The 20,218-nt window shown below is 37.6% G+C and overlaps 1 protein-coding gene across 1 annotated transcript in view; it reads right to left on the reverse strand.

The window, feature by feature from the left end:
- The window catches only part of MAST4 (microtubule associated serine/threonine kinase family member 4), a 291,265-nt gene that overhangs the window by 208,101 nt on the left and 62,946 nt on the right, over window positions 1–20,218 (reverse strand). The window contains exon 2 of the mRNA XM_053931385.1: window positions 16,806–16,959. Within this exon, the coding sequence (XP_053787360.1) occupies window positions 16,806–16,959 (154 nt within the window). The remainder of the gene's footprint in view (window positions 1–16,805; window positions 16,960–20,218) is intronic.

The raw sequence follows: 20,218 nt of genomic DNA on the forward strand, positions 1-20,218 counted from the left end.
AAGTTCAGAAAGAGTGAGTTAAAATATGAGAGGTTGCAGTTGAGGCAATGCAATGGACAGTTTACTCTAACACTCTTGCCACTGTGAAACATCATTCACTGCAGTCCTGACCAGAGCTGATTCCAACAGAATTCCCACCATTCACTTGGTAGTTCTTCAGATCATCCTTCCACTAGGTACAATTCTGTTCTCAAAACTGTACCTTTTTCCTACATAGAAACATATTTAAAGCAACAAGAGATACAAACATCTAGAATGCTAGTTCTGAAACTTAAAGCTAGTTCTAGCTAGCTGACTTCTGAAAGCTAGTCAAAAATGAAAACAAGAAAAATGTATTAAGAAACATTCCTCTATTTACCCCTTGAAGGAATAAGGTTCTGAGTCTGAGGGACAAAGTGAGATTTATTGGAATAAGACACTTACCATGTGGACAAGCACACAATTTTGTGTGCAAGGACTATTCTGCTTCTATTCCAGAACTCCTCATAATCTACCTAATACATATCACTCAGTTCCCAAGGATCTTTATCCAGTGTCCCAAGTAAGGGGAGATGACCAAGGTGCAGGCCAGCCATTCCTTAGGAGTGCTCACATGGGGCTCTCAGTGCCTGTGCTCTCCGCTCAGTTGTGTCACTTCACTGTGGGCAGGAAACCTCAAGCTCAGGGCCACACAGGGTCACAGGGCCACCCTCCCCATCATTTAATCAGGATTGTCTCACTACAGGTACTAATGAGGCAGACCACATCTCCTGCTCATGAAGCCTGAGCTACAAACTAGCAGCAAGGAGAATATTCATGGAATTGTACTAAGATGACAAGCATCTATCAATACTGGTAATTTCTGCTTACTTTCAGCCACTGCCAAGAAACAGGACAACAAGCCAGATATTGGTCTTAGCAATATGACCACTTTAAGTTCTTACTTATCTCTGCAACCTGTGCAAAAGTGAGACAATCATATTACTAAAGCCAACTGTTTTCTCTTGGAAGACCAACAAGCTGATGCAAAGCAACAATTCAGAATTTTATTTTTAATCAAATCTTAGTTTAAAAATACAATGCGAGACCTTGACTGAACAGATCAAATGAAAAACATCTCCAAACCACATGAGTTAAACATTTCTTTCCTGAAATTATTAAACCCCACCTCATTAATCTTGTCATCTCAGACAGCTATGCAGTGGCTTTGTGCGCAACCACTGACACAGGATATGTACCCTGGTAAATCGGCACAGGTTTGCCAAAAAATCAAAAGCCTCAGCTTCATACTTTTATTTTAACAGCAGATCCACAGTGAGTTGCTGAGATCTCTGGGAAGTGACTGTCTTGGAAGCTGGAAGTTCCCAAGCAGCAGCACAGCACAGTCTTTTAACGCTTTCCAATTAGTCTTCCAAATGTGTTTTGTTCTTTGTTACATCAGTAAAGCGGAACCCATAAACATTTTTGCACCCAATTTGCTAACAGCCTGCCCAAGACTAGAAGAAAAATGTACAACAAAGCTGCAGTTTCTTGCCCATTATCTAGGGTAACATTTCCCAGAACCGGAAAACCTGAATTAATTTCCCATCTGCTCTCTCTACCTCTTTCTATCAAATTTTGGTTCCCTTTTTGCATAGGTTCCTATCATGCTCAACTAAAAGGATGTCATAAAAAGCTTAAGGCATTGATTGCAATATACACATCTTTGATATTCCATTTATGTCAATCCTCAAATATGCAGTCAGAGAGAGCTTAATATCTATCAGTTCAAAAGGTTAATTCCTTCTCATCTGGACAGGAAAAAGAGAATTAGGAAGTGACTGCAAAAAAAGAAGTTATACAAACCTTCTATTTAAATAGGTATGCTTTACTTCTGTGATGCTTTCTACATAAAAAGAGGTCTATGCCTTTTCTTTCCTTCCTTTTTGACTCTATTTGTTGGACACTGGTAAGATGAAGTTCTCAGAGAAGGGTGAAATCATACATTTCCTAGTGCTGCAATCCATAGGTTTCCAGACTTCCAGCAACATCCAGATAGCTCCAAAGAGCCATCAGCAAAATGCTTCAACGATACCTATTTTGTCAAGCAGACATACGATACGCATAACTCCTTCAGAAACTCCATATTAATCCACTCTAGAAGCCATCAAGAAAATTATATTAAATAATTTTCAACTCCATCACTGTAGCATAATATTAGGGCATTTTATCCTCATATAAATCAATATTTGAAAAGCAGTAAGTCTTCATCTGATCCTTTCAAGAAAAAGGTTCATTCTATTAAAGTTTGTTCTAAAACTGGGGAACATCATCACTCTTTGGTTAACAAGTGCACTTTCTCATAGAGTGTCATGGTTTGGTATTCCCAACCTTAGTTTCCCAACCTTAGTTTTTCCACTAAAAAAGAAAATTGTAAGCTGCTCCCCTCACACTCTAGTGAGACAAACAAAAGACAGAGATCAAGGATTGAGGTAAGGACATTTACTGGAAATAGCAATGAGATAAGAAAATGAACAGCAACAACACTAAACACAAAAATGTACACAACGAGAGGGTTATTTACATGCAAAAATGCTCACTGAGTCCAGGACAACAAAAAACAATGGCAGACAGACCATCTGTCTGCCACACTTTCTCCAGGATCAGAAAGAAACCCTTTTCTTTTTGGTAGCAAGAGAAAGAGACCCTTTCTCTTACCCCCCAGTAATGAGATAAGATGGTCATGAGTAACATTTGCAATTTTTAGAATTGAAGAGAAGAGAAGTAGGGGACCTCTATCAGTGGATGACACAATATCAATAGCATATGCACACTCAGCACAGCACGTGGCAGCCCAGAACTCTTGGGCTCAACAATACAGCAAGCTCAGCCACCCTGGCAGCCAGGACTACAGCACACACCACCACACCCAGTACTGTAAAGAAAATTAACTCTGTCCTGGCCAGAACTAGGACACAGGGGGTTAAAACCAGTCTCAAAATCCACTATCAGACACTAGGCCCTTCCCAGACTGCAGTAATTTTCATTTCGCATGAATCCCACTTGAGCTTCCCAAGAAAGAAGACGGCAGGCAATCATTTGCATTTAATACACAAATTAACATTGTTTTAAGTAAAATAAGCAAAAAAGGTTTAAATAACAAGACAATTTAGTCTAGGAGGAGAAAAATATATAAGAAATAAGTGTTATTCTTAATGCTTGTACTTTTTGTTGCAAATGTGCACCAGATCCAAAATATGAAGAGCTAATATTGTCTGTACCTTATCATGTGCAAGGCATTCTAACAGCCACCTTTACTATTCGTCCTTTACAGTAATCTATCTTTTACTCTGTCTTTATCTTGCTCAGACATCTGAAAGAAAGTCTAAGATATCTTGATGCAGAGGCTACAGGAGATGCAATTCTACACAACAGAATCTTGTACTAAGCCCTTTCTTGAACTGTAATATTTTGCCTGACTGACAAGAAAGCAGAGAGGATTTACTCAATACTGTATAGTCAGTATCTCCACTGTAAGAATTCACTTAATACTTCATTATTTTTCCTGCATGATTAGCATCAAGAAAAATTTAAAAGAATGTTGGGGTTGTCTGTTGAAAAGATAAATTAGGCAGTAAACACTATCAAAATTGCCAGTGAAATCATGTTTGATGCTGGAATTATCCCTCTTCCCATCTTTATCCCCAACAGGAGCCTTAAAGGTACCACAGTTTTCACAAAATACTGGAATTAAGGCAAGTGGACTGTCTAGAACTCCAGTTCTTCTTTTCATAGTACACAAGATTTTAAACACAGAAATGGCATACAAGAAATATGCTTTCTAAAGAAGCAAAATTAGCCAGGCCTTAGACAAAAAGATGGTAACGGATAAATCTCTTATCTGAGAACAGAGCTAACCTACTGCATTAAACCACTACATGACAAAACAGTCCCTGCCCAAGCGAGTTAATAATTAACTCTCCCTCAAGTCCTCCAATAATAATAAAAAAATAAAGTTAAAAATTCCCTCATACTGTCCGCTCCCCCTTTCCCTTGACATTATAGCACTCCTACACTTTTCTTGCTATAGTTTCATTCATAATTGTATGCATTTTACTGCTTTTACATTTTCTTTGATAACCTTGAATTTATACATATCCACACTTCCCCTTATTAAGTGATTTCAATGCCAGTATTATACAAAAAAAATTGAGCTGAAATACATCATTATTTTCACACTGCATTCATGTCTGCCTTCAAGTTTAATGCTCCAAGGAGCTGCTTTCCTTTTAAAGTGAACTGATTCATGAGGGATTCATGAGGGACTGAGAGGAAGGCTTCCACTCCACCTCAATCCTTCCATCTTAATTCAGTATTCTGGCCCATATACAGCATATAACACTGCCAGCATCCAGACCACTGAAACACTGGTAGTAATGTTCATACCACTTTCATATGCTATTGATATTGTGTCATCCACTGATAGAGGTCCCCTACTTCTCTCCTCTTCAATTCTAAAATGGTCCTAGTTGACTTCCTCCTCTACTTCCTCTGCAGAAGCTTTGCTGGTATCTTTACCTCCCTTCCTGTGCCTGAAACAACCAGGACAGCCTGAAGTATCTACAATGGAACTAAAAGCATCACTTCCCATATCTGAATGCAATCCTTGTTAGTCCAGCACATTTGTCAAAACACATTTTGATGAAGGGTGATTTAAGTTGACTATGTCATGGCAATAATTTAGCATTATTTAATAGTATTACATCATTGTTGGTGAACATAGGCCATATATCACTGCAGCTCAGTGGCATCTTCCCCTTGAGCATGCCACATCTAGATTCATCTGTAATGAGTATTTGTTGAAGGTCCAAATAGAATCGTTGTTAATTCTTACTTCTATTATGTTCAGCATATTATGTTCAGCATTGCCTCTTTGTTGTATGACTTACTGTATAAGGACAAGATGACTTGTGTAAGGACAAAGAAACTAAAACCACATACACTTCCACAAAAATCAGTCACAAATCAGAAATAATAGAAGAGTTCTAAATAGAAAAGTTTTTCCTACTGCTGAAGTACTACTCTCCTTCCTCTGTCCCTCGCAAATGCACATCATAATAGGACAGCTGAGAATTACTAAATGAGCTCAAATCTAATACCTAGAAATCTTCCATTTTCAATTAGAATTTAGAAATAACTTTGTCTCTGATAATTAAGCAATTGCATATGATTAAGAAAATGTTTTGGCATCCAAGTAAGATTTTGCCTTTACAAAAGTGCTTAGGACAGTGTAGATTGCACTGATAAAAAGTCTGATTTGTAACCAGTCAAAATGCAAAAATAAATACAGAGAAAGCATCTTTAAAGTTTTTGATAGAAGTATTTTTTGTTGAAATAGTAGAAGCAGTTTTCTATTACACTACTGCAAACAGAAGACATGCATGTACTTTGCCAAAATGGAAGAATCTGAATTTGGGCTGACAGCAGCTACAGACACAATTAGTCCAAAGTGAAGCTCTGCATATGAATACAGTGTACCACAGACTTACCAGAAGCTAGCATCAATGTGATTGTGTTAGCTGCTGTGAAATAGCAGTCTTCAAAATAGCCTGTTGCCATCTGGACATCTTTAAGGCAAGGGCCAAGAAATACTTATTTTAATTAATTATCTTGTTAAATCCACTGTAGGTATTTATGATATGAGTGCAGAATATTTTATAAAAATACAGAAAGTTAGATATTTCTCCCTCACTGGTTTACTTAAAAATGTAATTGATCTTATCTAAGGAACCTATACTCTGGACAAGTCAAATTTGCCAAGCCCAGTTTCAAGTGGGTTGCTCACTCCACACCTCTTTTTGGGAACCTTAGGAGCATGAGCTACCTCAGAGGAATAGCAACAAGCCACGGCAAAAGAGGAGACTGGACTCTACTGCAGAGTGCTCCGGATCATAAAAATGTTCTGAAAAGAAACACAGATGGGTACTGCTCCCTCTTCTTACCCTTGGCATATTTCCAAACACAAAAAAACACAGAAGAGCTGGATTCATTGACAGGTCTTGATGTGAACAAAAGAAACACTAAAGCCACCACCTACCACCAGGTCACCAGAGAAGCAATGGCAGTCCCAACATATCCAAAGCAACCACTGTTACCAGAGGATAAATAATCTACACCTGGTGAGCTAACACAATGCTTATTCTCCCAAAACTATTGGCCTATGGAACTGCACAATGTCTACTGTGTAAAAAGGAGAACTGCAAGCTCATCAGCCACTGTGCCCTGCCAACTCAGACAGGTCAGCTGGAACATCGGGGATCTACAACCACCAGGGACTACCAGAGATTTCCCCCCAGGACATAAGAACACATTTTTAAAGGGGAAGGAAAATATGTTAATGATTTCAGGGAAATGATTATCATATTCTGAGACAATCAATCAATATTTATGTAAAATATAGTATATAAACAGGAACTTCCCTGTACTCAGCATGCATGGCTTTGGGAAAAGTTATTTCCTGTGCATCTGGACAAATAAAGAATGCTTGCTTCTTAATGCTACATTGATGTTAAGAACTTTTTTTTTACCTAATTCTTGATAACACCACTGCCACACACAGACTGCCTGAGCAGCAGGAAGTGAAGACCAAAGCACGAAGCAACGTACCACCACTTTTTCCGCCACAAATAAGTGAAGCCTCACTCCAGGTTCAGACACCTGCCAGGTGAAAGGCAGAGCCCTCCCACCTTAGTATTCACTGGGTTCAAGTTATGGCACTTAGCTTTACTGCCTCAAATTGAACTCCTGCAGACATCCCAGCTGTAAGATTGATGGGGACACTGCAAATTTTAGGGTCTATTTTCACATCTGGGGGCAGGGAGGAAGGGTGGAATTAAAGCCCATCATTCCCATTAGCTGTTAACCAGAAAGGAAAAGAGTGGATGGATTTGAAGTCATCACTAAGAAACTTTTAAGTATTTTGCCTTATTCTATTGTAGTTGAATCAGCAAGTTTTACTTAAATTTAATATCACCAACAAGTAAAAAAAAAAAAAAAAGAAAAATTTACCATTTTAATAATGTCTTATTTATTGCCCAGAACTTAAAGGAGCATGTTTTGCATATTACTCAGCTACACATGGTTGAAGTTAATGAATAATGCCACTTTCCCAGTCTGATGCAAAAGATGAAATTTTCCTTTCAGCCAATTTGTCCCCTAAACATAACATTATTCAGGTAAGTCTATAATTACAACTGACTCAATTACAAATTCTTTTGTTATTGCAGAAGAAGCCTTCGTAAAAAATCCTATTACACTCACTATAGTTCTTTCACTTTTTGATGTACTATAAATCTCCTAAAACGCTCTATATTTGTTTCACTTTCCAAAATTAGATGAAGCAGTGGCACCCTCAGGCACATGGCATGATTCTTTGGGTCGTCCTGAGCAGGGCCAAAAGTTGGACTCATTGATTCTTTGTGAGTTCCTTCCAACTTAGGATATTATATGGTTCCATGATTCTGGCTGACAATGCATGAAAAATAAATGTGGCCCAGCAAAGGCAAAAATTTGGGGTGAGATTATGAACCTTAAAAAACCACAAAAAACTGCAGTAGACCTACCTTAAAATTCCGCCAATATTGGCAGAATTGGAACTGGAAAAGGACATATCAAGTTTTGGACCACAAATCAGTAGGATGAAGGTTTAGATCTGCATCCAAAAATACATATATATATATATATAAAGAAAATGAAGCCTCCATTAACTACAAAAGCATGCAGAATCAAGCCTGTTTATAAATCAATTACCAGGAATAAGTGATTACATTCCAGAAATAATGGTTCATGCTTGGAACAAAATTCTCTCACTGAAAGTCATTTAAAAGACAGTACAAAATTTTGCTGATCAGGGAATTACTCAGAGTTCCTTTGCTAACAGATACTCGCTGAAGTTATATTGACTATTTGCAATTTATTATTGAAGTACTGTGACAGCAACAGAATATTTGAAACGCATTTGAGATCACTAGCAAATCTCCCTAACCTTAAATTAGATTTGGAGGATAAGGATAGGTTTGGGTTTTCGGTTTGGTTTGTTCGGTTGGGTTTTTTAAGTCTTCCACACCAAACATACCTAATTCAATAGCACTGTTAGCCAACCAATGACAACAGTAACTACATGATAAAAACACCCTAAGATTGATGTTGTCATCCATGACACTACTTCCTTACCTCACAACTCTACTGAAATACAACTCAGCAAAATAATTAGTTGGTAATATTTATCAAAGAGCTCTGAGATAGAACACTCTACTGTTTCCTTTTCTTTGTCTTAACAACAAATAGGTCCTTTTCCCGTAATTCTAACATGCAGCTCCAAAACTTATAAACTGCCAGTCCATCCTATAACACAAGCATAATATACAGGTATTACTGCATCCCTTTCATCCTTTTTTACAGCTTATACCTGCTCTAGAAAAATTTCAAGGTCCAGTTCTGTAACTTTGGTAACAGTAAGAAAAACAGACATTTAAGATCCACACTGCACACATGATACTACAGAAAGCACACTAAACTACATTCAAGTGATACTGAGGCAGAGTTCCTTTCAACATATAGTCTATTTTGCAAAAACAAGAATCCTGCATACCAAGAGGTCAGAGATAACTGATACTGGCAGACTTACAACAAAACTGTGCCTAAAACACAAAGGACCTCAAAAATTCACTATTGCTCAATTCAAACATTATGTGAACAACTGCTTCAATCAGTGGCCAGTATTCTTGGCTCACAACTCTCCACCAGCTTAACATTTGGGGTTTCGTGTCAGAATTTATGGTCAGAAATAAACATCTCCCACTGCACTATGAAGAATATACCTAGCAACCCATAACTGACATTAAGACAAACATGAAATGATGTGTTAACTTGCTATTTTCTCTACAGTACTCACTGTGACCCCTTCTTTTGTCTCATGCATATGTTGTTATGCTCCATAATTAAATTCCTACATGCTTATAGTAATTTTTCAAAAGGTAGAGTTTATCAATAGAAAATCCTTCCCCTATTTTCACTGGAAAATATCTATAAATTTTTCTACTCAAGCTGTCAATCTTCATTCTAAGGATTAAGTACAGGAAGTGTTTTTTCCCCTCTTCTCAAATATTTCTCTATCTGTACATTCAATTTATGCTAAAGCAACCAACTTGGAGAAAGCAAAGATGTGGTCAAATCATTTGCTTTACAACATCCACTAGAGAGAGACCACAGGGAAAAAAATAGGAAGACTTAAGCCTCTAGAAGTGTAGATCATGTGTTCTTGAAGTGCAATTATAGTTTATTTATAAATATGCTGCAGTCAGTTTTGCACTAATGAGCTCAGGTACTAGCAACAACAGCACTGCAATCTCACAAACTTCAAATTTAGTTAATCAGCTGATTAAATACAAGCATACAGCTAAGTCCAGACTAGTGGACTGGACTTTCATCTGTGCTTTTACAGTTTCACTGCTAAGCATATTTGAGCCAGCTAATTCAACAGCTCTTAGAGTACTTCTTAAGGAGCAACAACTCAAACTTCAGAAATTTAACATGAATATTAATTTTCTCCACTTTTTGTTTTTCCACTATGACAAGTAACTCTTAACAATTTTCAAGCTGCTGTTTAAAGTGTCCCAAAGAGGGTTAAACTCTATTTCTCCCTCCTTCAAAACTGGCAGCTTGCAAACATATCTGCTAATTAGGACCTCTACTGCTACAGTTTGCTTTGATCTCAACAACAATCAACTTCTCATGTTTTGATGATACAAGCACGATTAAGCAGCAATTGAGGAGTTAAAGGCAAAATAATGAGACAGGAATACAATATCTTCTGTTCTCATCTCATTCTGTTACATGGTACAGACTCCAGACACGTCAAAGAATATGGAAATTATCTTGCTAGGCACACAGGGACATAAAAATCAACTCCACTATGCAGGCTGATTGAAGCCTTAAATGATGAAGGTAACTGACAATGACAAATATAACCTAATGTCATCTCAAACACCAGTGCAACAAGAACCATCTAAAAATGCGTATTTCATAGCAGAATATTTTTACTTCATGTGGAGAAGACAGCTTTGTATTGAATGCATTAAAAAAACAAACAAAAACCCCTCCACACCGCATTTCCTCAGCCATGTAATTATAGAATAGACTGCCTCTATCTCCTTCTACTAATTCTGGAATAGGTTTAACATATGGCATGGTGCTTTAAGGAAACCTTTGAGGAGGGCAATTGAAAAGACTGCCAGATGTGCTCTGGATAGGTAGTGAATGAATGAAGCATGTTGTGCTTTTGTCATGCACACATGGCTGCTGAACCTTCCCACCTTTGTAACCTGGAGCCCAGTGGTGCTAGTACCCGTGCTGGGCTGTGACTCTCCCTTCGCTGCTGTTGGGGAAAGCCCTCGGGCAGCTGCAGCTGAAAAGGCTTTCTAAACAGGGTACATCCAGTCCTGACATGTGTCACAATGAAAGCCATTTTAAAATACTTCTGCTCTGATATGAGAAGGGAAGAAAATGCAGGAAGTAAAATTTCTTATTAAAAGGCACATCTGATAGACTGCACTGGCAGTCATTCTTACCCCACATCCTACAGCACCCTAGCTTCTGGCACTGGGGACAGGCCAATGGAGTCCACTAAGCTGTATCCCCAGAGACAGCTATGAAATCATAGGGCTTTTTATGGAGTGGTGTAATCATGTATTGTATTCATATATTCCCAGCGTTAGTATGTATAATTTCGTCCATAACAGGAAAAAATTTTGATTATGTACACAGGAAATACGGAACACTTCCTCATATCTACACCAAGAGGCCATCATTATTAGAAAAAACCCTTTTTTATATGTTGCCATTAAACTAATCATATCACCACAATGACAAGCAGTTGTATATTATGGGAAAGTTTCATTTCCAAAAAAGGTTTCAAGGTACAAGTCACATGATTGTACAAGTTCAATTTTCCCCATTCACCAAGTTGTACCAAATAGTTGACACTGTAAGACTTCATAAGGTAATCTCAATTTTCAACAATATTAATGATAATTTATACAGCCCAATGTTTGTGAAAATTCTACTACTGCCAATTGCTCCTCTTTAGGAATGGGGAAAACCTCCTCTTCCAAGTCCTGCCAGCACATGCCAACCACTGGATAAGAGAACAGCTTGTTTTTTATGGTCCATAAAGCTGTTGATCTTTCTGCTAATTAGTGTTAGTAGAGTGATGAATCTCTGAAGCAAAAAAACAGACTGAGAATTCCCAAATTCATTTCAAATCAACCACGGATTAATTATACAGAAATAACAACAATTGCTGAGTGTATTTGGATGACTGATGACTCAGAGGTAGAAAGCTGATCAAAGCAAGAATATTAAAGAAAAAATATATAAATCACAAGTTTTTTTAGTTTTAGCTCTTCATGATCTGTAGACAGTATGTGATCAGAAGAACATGAAGTAATTTTATTGAAGTAGATCCTAAAGCATCCTTGGATTAAAGATTCTACAAAATGAAATTAATACGTGTTATGTTACCTGTACTTGTGTAAGATCAATATAAGCCTTGTGTAAGATCAATATAAGCCTAGCCTTAACAGCCCTAACACAGTTAGACAGTTAGACACAATCACACTTCCAGCAGGAAGTCTTTTCCAAGTACTTATTGATGAGATAACAGTAGGTGAGATAAAAAGTTCAAATTATAGGTAGCTAAAATGCATTTTTTTCTTTATATATAATGGCAGAGCTTACCAGTACGGGATAGAAATAACTGAGTTAGCTGCAGTAATCTCCAAAACATGTTCTCTTCCCAGAAATATGTTCTCATATCTTTCAGACGTAGAAAGGGAGATAGCAATCTCCAAATGCTGCACAGCAACTGAGAAACCAGGACTGCACTGCCGATCTCGGGGCAAAGTGAGGAGCAGCAGCAGGATGTCAAAGTCAAGGCCATTTGTTTTGCTTGCCCAAGTGATTTGCTAGGTTAACCCTCTCCACAGTAAAAGCTCATTTAATTTCTCATCCTTTCACATTACCTTCTGCTGTAGATTCCATTTAAGCATCTCTGAACACAGCAAACTAAAATCTGTAGGCAATTTAAGCCTAAAACCCTGACTATAGACAGCCCTTTGAAGTTTGTGGAGATCAAGACAACCAGCCACCACAGAAAAGCTGCTTTTTAATTAAACATCTTTTCTCCTGATTTGAAACAAGTTTTAAAGTCCCAGACTGTGTACCATTAGAAATCCTTAAGAAGGCAATTTAATGCTACAGCAAGAGGCATTAAAATAAAAGTGTATTAAACCAATGTCTATTGTCCCAAGAATAACGGAGCTTATCTCACCTACCACACTTTCCTCTCAATCCCGCACACTGCCAATGCCCCTGCACCCAGAGGGCACCAGTATCCCTCTGAAGCAAACCTCTTTTCCCTCTCTATCTGACCTGGGGCTATGAAACAAGCAGCTGCAGCTCAGCTTTGTGAAAGGGCTTATCCTACCGTTCAACAACCTGTGCAAGGATTGTGTTTTACACAAACAAAATGTTTAAAGATCTTGTTTACTTCCCAAAGGATGTGCCAAGCACTGTTATGGGCATGTGTTCATGCAGGGAAGAGGAAATCTGGAGCAAGAGAGAAGTTAGGACACAGCAGAAAACAAAAAGACAAATACTGATTATAGTGTAAAGTGACCATGTTATCCAAAACTTTATAACCTGTTGGAAACATGACCTTTCAAATTAAAAAGATGAATTGGTCATAAATTACATTCAAGTTCTTTTACTCTGAGATTGCTTTATCTCATGAGTGCTTATGTTTAGCAACCACAGTTATGAAATACTATTTTTCACCTTATCTTTCTAGTAAACAAAACTGTTATCACTTCACAACAAGTACTACTAAGGGAGATTTGCTAGACTAATAGCAGGCCACATGCTATTTTCATTCCAAGCTCAGTCTCTGTTTTTCCAGAAGTTTTCCTCCTTGGCAATGAAGATTAAGGAAAGCAATACTGTTGCAACAATTATATTGAAGGGATTTTTTCCAAAATATAGTAGCATGGTGTCGGCAAGAACCACTATTAATTTCTTTTATTGGACAAATATTAATCAGTGGCAGCGTAGCAATTTTCTACAGAATGCAATAGTAGATTTACTCTCAAAAACATTGATTTCATTTTTCTTCTACTTTGAAAAGCATTCTTTGCTTGTTACTGAAAACATGTGGTTCCTGGATTGCTTAAAACTGTGCAACTCACAGGAACAATTTTGGCTCTAGTTTCACTGAAGCTGTGTCAAAAATCATTTCAGTTTCAATCCTACCTCTGCAGGTTTCAGTCTCTTCTCCCTCATCATCATGATCAGTACATTATGATGTACTGATGACCCAGTACATAATTCTCAATTTTTCTCCTATTCATATATAAAGAGTTTTGTAATTTACTTCAGCCAATTCAGTATAGTAGCTTCTCAGTAACTCTAATCTTTCAGGTTTTGCAAGTCTCATTCAATATACTGCAACAATATAGATTTTATTTCTTCTCATATGTCGCACATAAAATTATTCCCTCCTGCAAGCTCAATAAACTCATTTATTTGGGATCTATTCCCAGAGGTAGAATCCCTATATATTTACCTCTGTTAGTATTCAGCTCTGCAGGAATTGAACTATTTTGTTTTATATAAACAAATAAATTTTGTTTTGTTTTCATTGTTAATACTGCTTATGGTCTATGGCTCAATAATACTGTTTTTAACAGCCAAAGGAAAGGGACAGTAAAATACGAAGTGCAATTCACCTTTCTAATATCTGGAGTGAGCAACACACGTCAGCGTAAGAATATTCTGCAAATTTGCAAGCTAGAAGTCTTGTCTCTTGCTTTATTTACTCCCACCTTCTGTATTTTAGGAGTCGCACATTTTTTAACAACAGAGGCAGGGACTGAACTGAAAATATTTCAAATATACTTTTCCGAACTATTTTCCAATGAACTGATACCCACTGTTCAGCTAGCATTTAAAATGCTAGCTTTTTTACATTAAAAGTAACAAAAGAGAAGAAAGAATAAAGGAAGACAGTGACCATTAATAGTGATATTAAAGATCAAGTACTTTCTCAAATTAGGGGCCTCCAAATATTTTCTCCCCCTTTATGGACCAGGAATATTTTTTCAAAAACATTAAGACTTAAACAGAAATTTGGGAGGGAAAGTGTGAGCATAGAAGTTATCCCTTACCAAGCTCATGTCAGCTCACCATTTTAAAAGAAGGATTTATTGTGCACCACTTCTTTTTTTTAATGACACTGTGATTCTTGTCATTTCAAACCACAGCAGCAAACCACTCTTAAGCATTAAAGAAATCTTTAAAAAACCCCAAAACTTCAGTATGTTAAAAAAGGTATGTAAATACATGACCAAAACAACACTGTATTAACTTCAGATTACTGAACGTTTGAAACAACTCTAAGAATTAGTCCTCTATCTGCAGTGGTTTCTTTAAAACAGTTTTTTAAAAAATCCCTAAAGAATATAAAGAACTTTCTGTCATCAGAATGAGTTTGATTAATTTAATCAGTATCATGAAAGCTGTTAAGATATTTAAATTATTTTAAGATACCAAAGCCCTAGGGTATTCAGGTTCATTTAAAGTGCATTGGTAATAAAGCAGTAATATTGCACGCTATTTTCCCAAATCCTGACATGAATCTGCACAACAGATTGCATGCAGACAAAAAGCATATCCATTTCCCTTTATAAAGGCCTCAAGCAATAATTCAAGCATAGAGATAAAGACTAGAGACTATGGCAGCCGAGCACAATTGCTATGTTTTTGATTAGGCTGTCTTCTTCCTCTTTATCTGCACAGCTTGTATGGCAAAGATCAGTTTTTAAAGACCACCACTCCACTTTAAAGTTAGACAAAAACAAAATTAAAGAACTACACCAGCTCCTGCTAAATAAAAATTAACTGTGTTGGCAGTTTCTAGTCTCACTAAAACAGTAGTTTGGTTTACACTCCAAGCTTTCAAAGGTATAACACTCCAGAGCTGCCAGAGAGTTCACTGAAATGGTTACCAAAATTGACCTTGTCTGCTGCAGGTCACTTATTTTTCATGAAAGCCCATATGGATCACAAATACTCTTACACTGTTTCTGAAAGCTTTGTAACAACTCGTGATAAAAAGGAAATTGCAAGGGAAATGACAGATCTTACCCTAGTGACACTAAAAATCAGAGCAACAATTATGTGTTATAAGCTACAAGAAATTCCTGTAGTAGCATATGTTTTTTCTTCACATAAAGTGTGAGACAGTTTAATTTCTTAAATTCTTTAGGTTCCTTAAGACAAAATTATTTGTCATTTACCAGAAGCCATGTAGGTGATTTTAAGGTGGTGAACACAAAGAGAGTTATTGCTATAACTTCTTGGAGCTTCTTCCAGGGAAAGGTTAGGGAAAGGGGTAAGAGAGAAATGAGAAAAGCAAATACTCTAGAGGTACTTTTCAGACACTTAATGCAGAAGAGTCAGCTCTATCCACTATGGAACCATTTTTCATCCCCAAGTAATAACAACTCTGAACAATTCACATAATTTAGACAGAGGACAGTCCTATCTCAAGTAAACACCATTTCAACTTCCTCTAACCTGAATTTCATGTACTTGATTCTAATATCAATCAACATCACTCGGACAGATAAAACAACTTCCTCATGAGGGAAGAGAAGGGGCAAGGACTGATCTCTTATCTCTGCTGAGCAGTGACAGGACCTGAGGGAATGGCCTGAAGCTGAAACAGGGGAGGTTTAGGCTGGGTATCAGGAAAAGGTTTTTCACCCAGAGAAGGTCAGGCACTGGAACAGGCTCCTCAGAGAAGTGATCACAGCACCAGTCTTGACACATTTCAAGATACTTTTGGACGATGCTCTCAGGAACATGGCATAACTCCTGCGGATGGTGCTGTGGAAGGCTAGGAGTTGGACTTTATGATCCTTGTGGGTCCCTTCCAACTCAGCACGTTCTGTTACTCTGTGAAATTTCTTTCTTCAGTAAATTTATTGAAATCTATTGTCCCTCTCACCAAGTACAACAAATTCCTCTATTACCCATTATGCACTTTAGAAACATATTTGATTCAAATTCCAGTGAATTTAATTTTTTTTAAATATAAAAAGTCCCTATTTTTTATTATTTAATTTACTCCATAGTCAAAACCAATCACTCTTCAGTGACCATTACTGCCACAGAGATACCAGTCACAGCACCTAGTATCTAGAAGATGCTACCAGGGCAGGGAGGGCCTAAGCCCTCCTCAAGCATCCTGTTACCTCTGCATAGCTCCACAGAGGAGAAGATGCAGTCCACAGCTTGTGGCTAGTTGGTAATGCTGTTCCTCCCCTGTGAGTATTCCACCACATAAATGATGTCAAATTGCATTTTCTTCAATGAAATCAAGTTTAAAGGCACCATCCATGCACTTCAACTCCTAGAGGAAACAAGATATAGGCAATCCCATGGATGGATGCACATGAGTCAGCAAGATAAATGTCACAGTCAAGCAAATCTCAAGATAGGGGTGATTTTCAGGCTGTGCTTGGCCACCTCTCAGCAGCCCGTAGAGGCAGAACCTCAAACATTACTCATCTCACTAACAGTCAGGGAACCCACTGGGAAGAGACTATGGAAACTCCAGGTGGAGCTCACACCTCCTACAAAAAGTTCAGCCACAAGGCAAACACCAAGCGTTGAAGTGCCATCAGCTCCTTGTGCTAACCCAGGTGACACTACATATACCCCAAACTCACCAGTCAGAGCTCCTCCAAGGCTTCCTCTCCTGAGCTGTCTCCCATCTTCACTCAACTGCCTCTTAAATTTAGGAGATTTTCCAAAACCAGAAGATACTTCAGGACTGCTGGATTTTCGGAAAGGCATAGGTGGAGGTGACAATATGTGATCAAGCTGCAAAGAAACAGAAAAAAAAAAATACATACCTATACTGTTTAAATGTTTATCTTCATTGAAAGAAAAATGTAAGTTACCTTCAACTAAAGATTATGACATCATTTGGGAAAAAAAGATCCCAAAGATCTTAAGGTAACTAATTTGCTAATTTTGAAAAGAAAAATTTTTCAAGTGCCAGATTCGTGTCTGGCTGTGTAAGAAAGCCATCCTCCTCTTGAACAGTTAACTCCACCTCCAACCAATCTCAGACAAAGAGCATTGAGCACGGAGGTCCTGTCTCAAGATAAAAGGGATCATACTTCAACTTACTTAACCTTCCATAAAGCAACATTTCTGCAGTTGTGAGCCATCTGATCTGGAAACCTACGCCAGACACCGAGTGGCTCTTCAAACGTTTTTCTTTGACAAGTTTTCCCCACGTCTACGTTAGCAGTCACTAGATGGCACTGTACCATCACCAAACTGTAAACCACTACCCAGTCTAGGGAAATAACAACAAACAGATTTATCAATGTCAGTGAGAAAAAAAATTAAATTATCCTGTGTATAAAAGGCACATTCATTTAAACTGACTTTGAAGTTAAACGGAAATACAGATCCTCATTCTTCAGACGGGGTTTCTGTCATCATAGCCACAATTATTTTAGCTGCCTGGTCTTGACTATACGTCTTATGTCTCACCATTTGATTAAATCCACTAAAACAAGACAAAATGCATGTAAGCAAATGCCAAGAAAGTACAAAAAAGCAGGGTATGCAAATATGCAAAGTAGAAAAAGTTTTACAACCATCCTTCTCCTGTAAGTGCTACAGTGGCATGGTGTCATCATTTTGAAAAAACATTCAAATTTTTTTTCTGTAATATTTAAACCCTAATTCTTACTACAATTTTTTAGGAAGCCAAGCATGTCTAAGTGTTTTATTTTTACAGTTCATGTACTGAGACTTACCAGCCAGAAAATCTATGCATCACCTGCATACTTGACCCTTTTATCCTTTTTGTCCACTGAAAGGAATGAGTCAAGGTCACAAGAAACACTGAAGAAGCTGCATAGCAAAGCCCATTTTTGCTTACAGTTAATCCGACAGCAATGTACTGTCTTCCCTACAAAGCATTTTGAATCCCATGTTTAGTTCCCCAGGTACTTCATATTTCAGGTGAGTTATTGCTTTGGGGACTGTTTTAAAGGTTACTTTAATCAAATCTGCAGCTCATTGGAAGTGTACATACACTCTTAAAGCATCAAGAAATGCAACTGATTTCTTAATCTGCTTCTTCAGCATATTAAGACTCATTCATGTTCACAACAGACGCTGAAGTATTTGATTAACTCACAGCACATGCCCTTAGCCACTAAACTGAGTGTTTTTGGGATCACAAAGAATATTTACTTGGCAATTGTTACTATTCACCTTCCACAAACACAAGCACATCGCAAGTATTTGTATTTACAACTTCTTTGTATTTGCAACCTCACAAGATTAATTTAAATTTAAATATAAATTACTCTTTAAAAAAGGAAGCAACTGACAACAGCTAACTTGTAAAAAAACTACCATTTTGAAAGTCTTTCAGGTAAGTCTAAAAGCAGATACTCAAGCTGCTTACTGACTGATGGATCCTGATGGAGATTGGTTAGTTCTAGACTCCAAATTAGTCCAAGCATCTGAAGATGATTTGATCCCATCAAGGCTTTAGGTGAGTTACTGGCAAAAATTCATGCTTTCTTCAGGTTTACACTTCAAAGTAATCAACACACTTTAAATCTCTTTTTTCCTGAACTAAAGTTCATCAAGCTTTTAAACCACAGAAGGAAAAAAAAATCAATTCATGCTCTAAGCATGAATTACACATTAGCACTTAAGCAAACATAACAAAATTTTGCATCTTCCATTCTCTCATCTCTTCCCCTTTTAACCAGATATTCAAATTTTATGCTTGTTCAAGTCACTCCCACAATGAACAGACTTGCGCATTCCACAACATGCAGTCTGATTTGAAGTCATTATTCCAAATAAGCTGCGCTACATTTTCACAGCTTCCTGAGTTTCAGAAGGAACTTTAAGACAGTGCTATAGTACAGACCAGCACAGTACCATCTAGATATTCAACTCATAATTATGATGCTATCCCAGAGAGCTAAGACAGTCTAAATATTAGCCCCCAGTAGCTCACAGTCTTAATAGCAATGTCCTGCCAGCATTCTCTCAAAAAGGTACCTTCTTCTTGCTGAGTGACTCTATTACACCGAAAGACATTTTTAAGGTATAAGACTACAAAGAAACAACATGGAAGTACAAGATTTAGCATTTTCATACAGATGGCGAACTCTTGCTTCGCAGAAACAATTACAACTGTATCAACAAAGCATTTCTGGAAGCTATCCAAAGACTCACTTTGCTTCCAAAGGCCCAAAATCATCTAAGAGCATGTAAAATGTGTATTTGACAGGAGTCTGTACATTCTAACTGATATTGCAGTAAACCAAGAAGAGCAGACAAGGATATACGCTTTAACAGCATTGACATAACAGCTCTGGATGTCTGGGAAATATGAAAGTAAATGGACTGCAGAAAGCATCCAGGCTTGCAAGCGCCCTTCCTGTGCCAGCCTCTAGACAGGAAAATGTACCAGAACTAGAGGGGTTTATAGCCCTCATTCAGACCTCATTTCAAGCAAAAGCATTTGTAGCAGATGAGGCTTTCTGCCCTCAATGGAATAGCCTTCCCATCCTCACAGGTCAAGCATTCAAGTCCAAGGAAACCAAAAAGAAAACATTAGATTCTACTTTCTTGGAACACAAAGCTGGTTCTGAAGATGCACAACATGTTACATATTCAAATCAGACAAAGTGGTTAATTTAGTCAGAAAGACACCACAATCATTCAGTAGGAAGATTACATCAAATTCAAATACATAATAGCAAGACCTATTCCAACTTGTTAATACTTATTTGAAAGACCTCCTGGAAACCTGAACACCATGAAAGTTCAGGCTGTGCATCTTACCAGATTATAAGATTAGACACTGCTGTTCATAGGACAAGATTAAAGCAACTATCTAAAAGACAGCTGAAATTCTACCACAGAGATTTTAAATAATTTTAATTAAGCTGCTTCTGCTCAGCACTCACTTTTGCTTATCCACAATCATCACTGTATTGGTATTTACTTCATACTTACTAGCTATGTGATCATGTGCTGATCTTACATGGCATGCAAACACAACAGGATAACCAAGGTTAGACTGGTTCCC

Source organism: Vidua chalybeata, chromosome Z (assembly GCF_026979565.1).
Source record: "Vidua chalybeata isolate OUT-0048 chromosome Z, bVidCha1 merged haplotype, whole genome shotgun sequence".
In the NCBI taxonomy this organism is placed as follows: domain Eukaryota; kingdom Metazoa; phylum Chordata; class Aves; order Passeriformes; family Viduidae; genus Vidua; species Vidua chalybeata.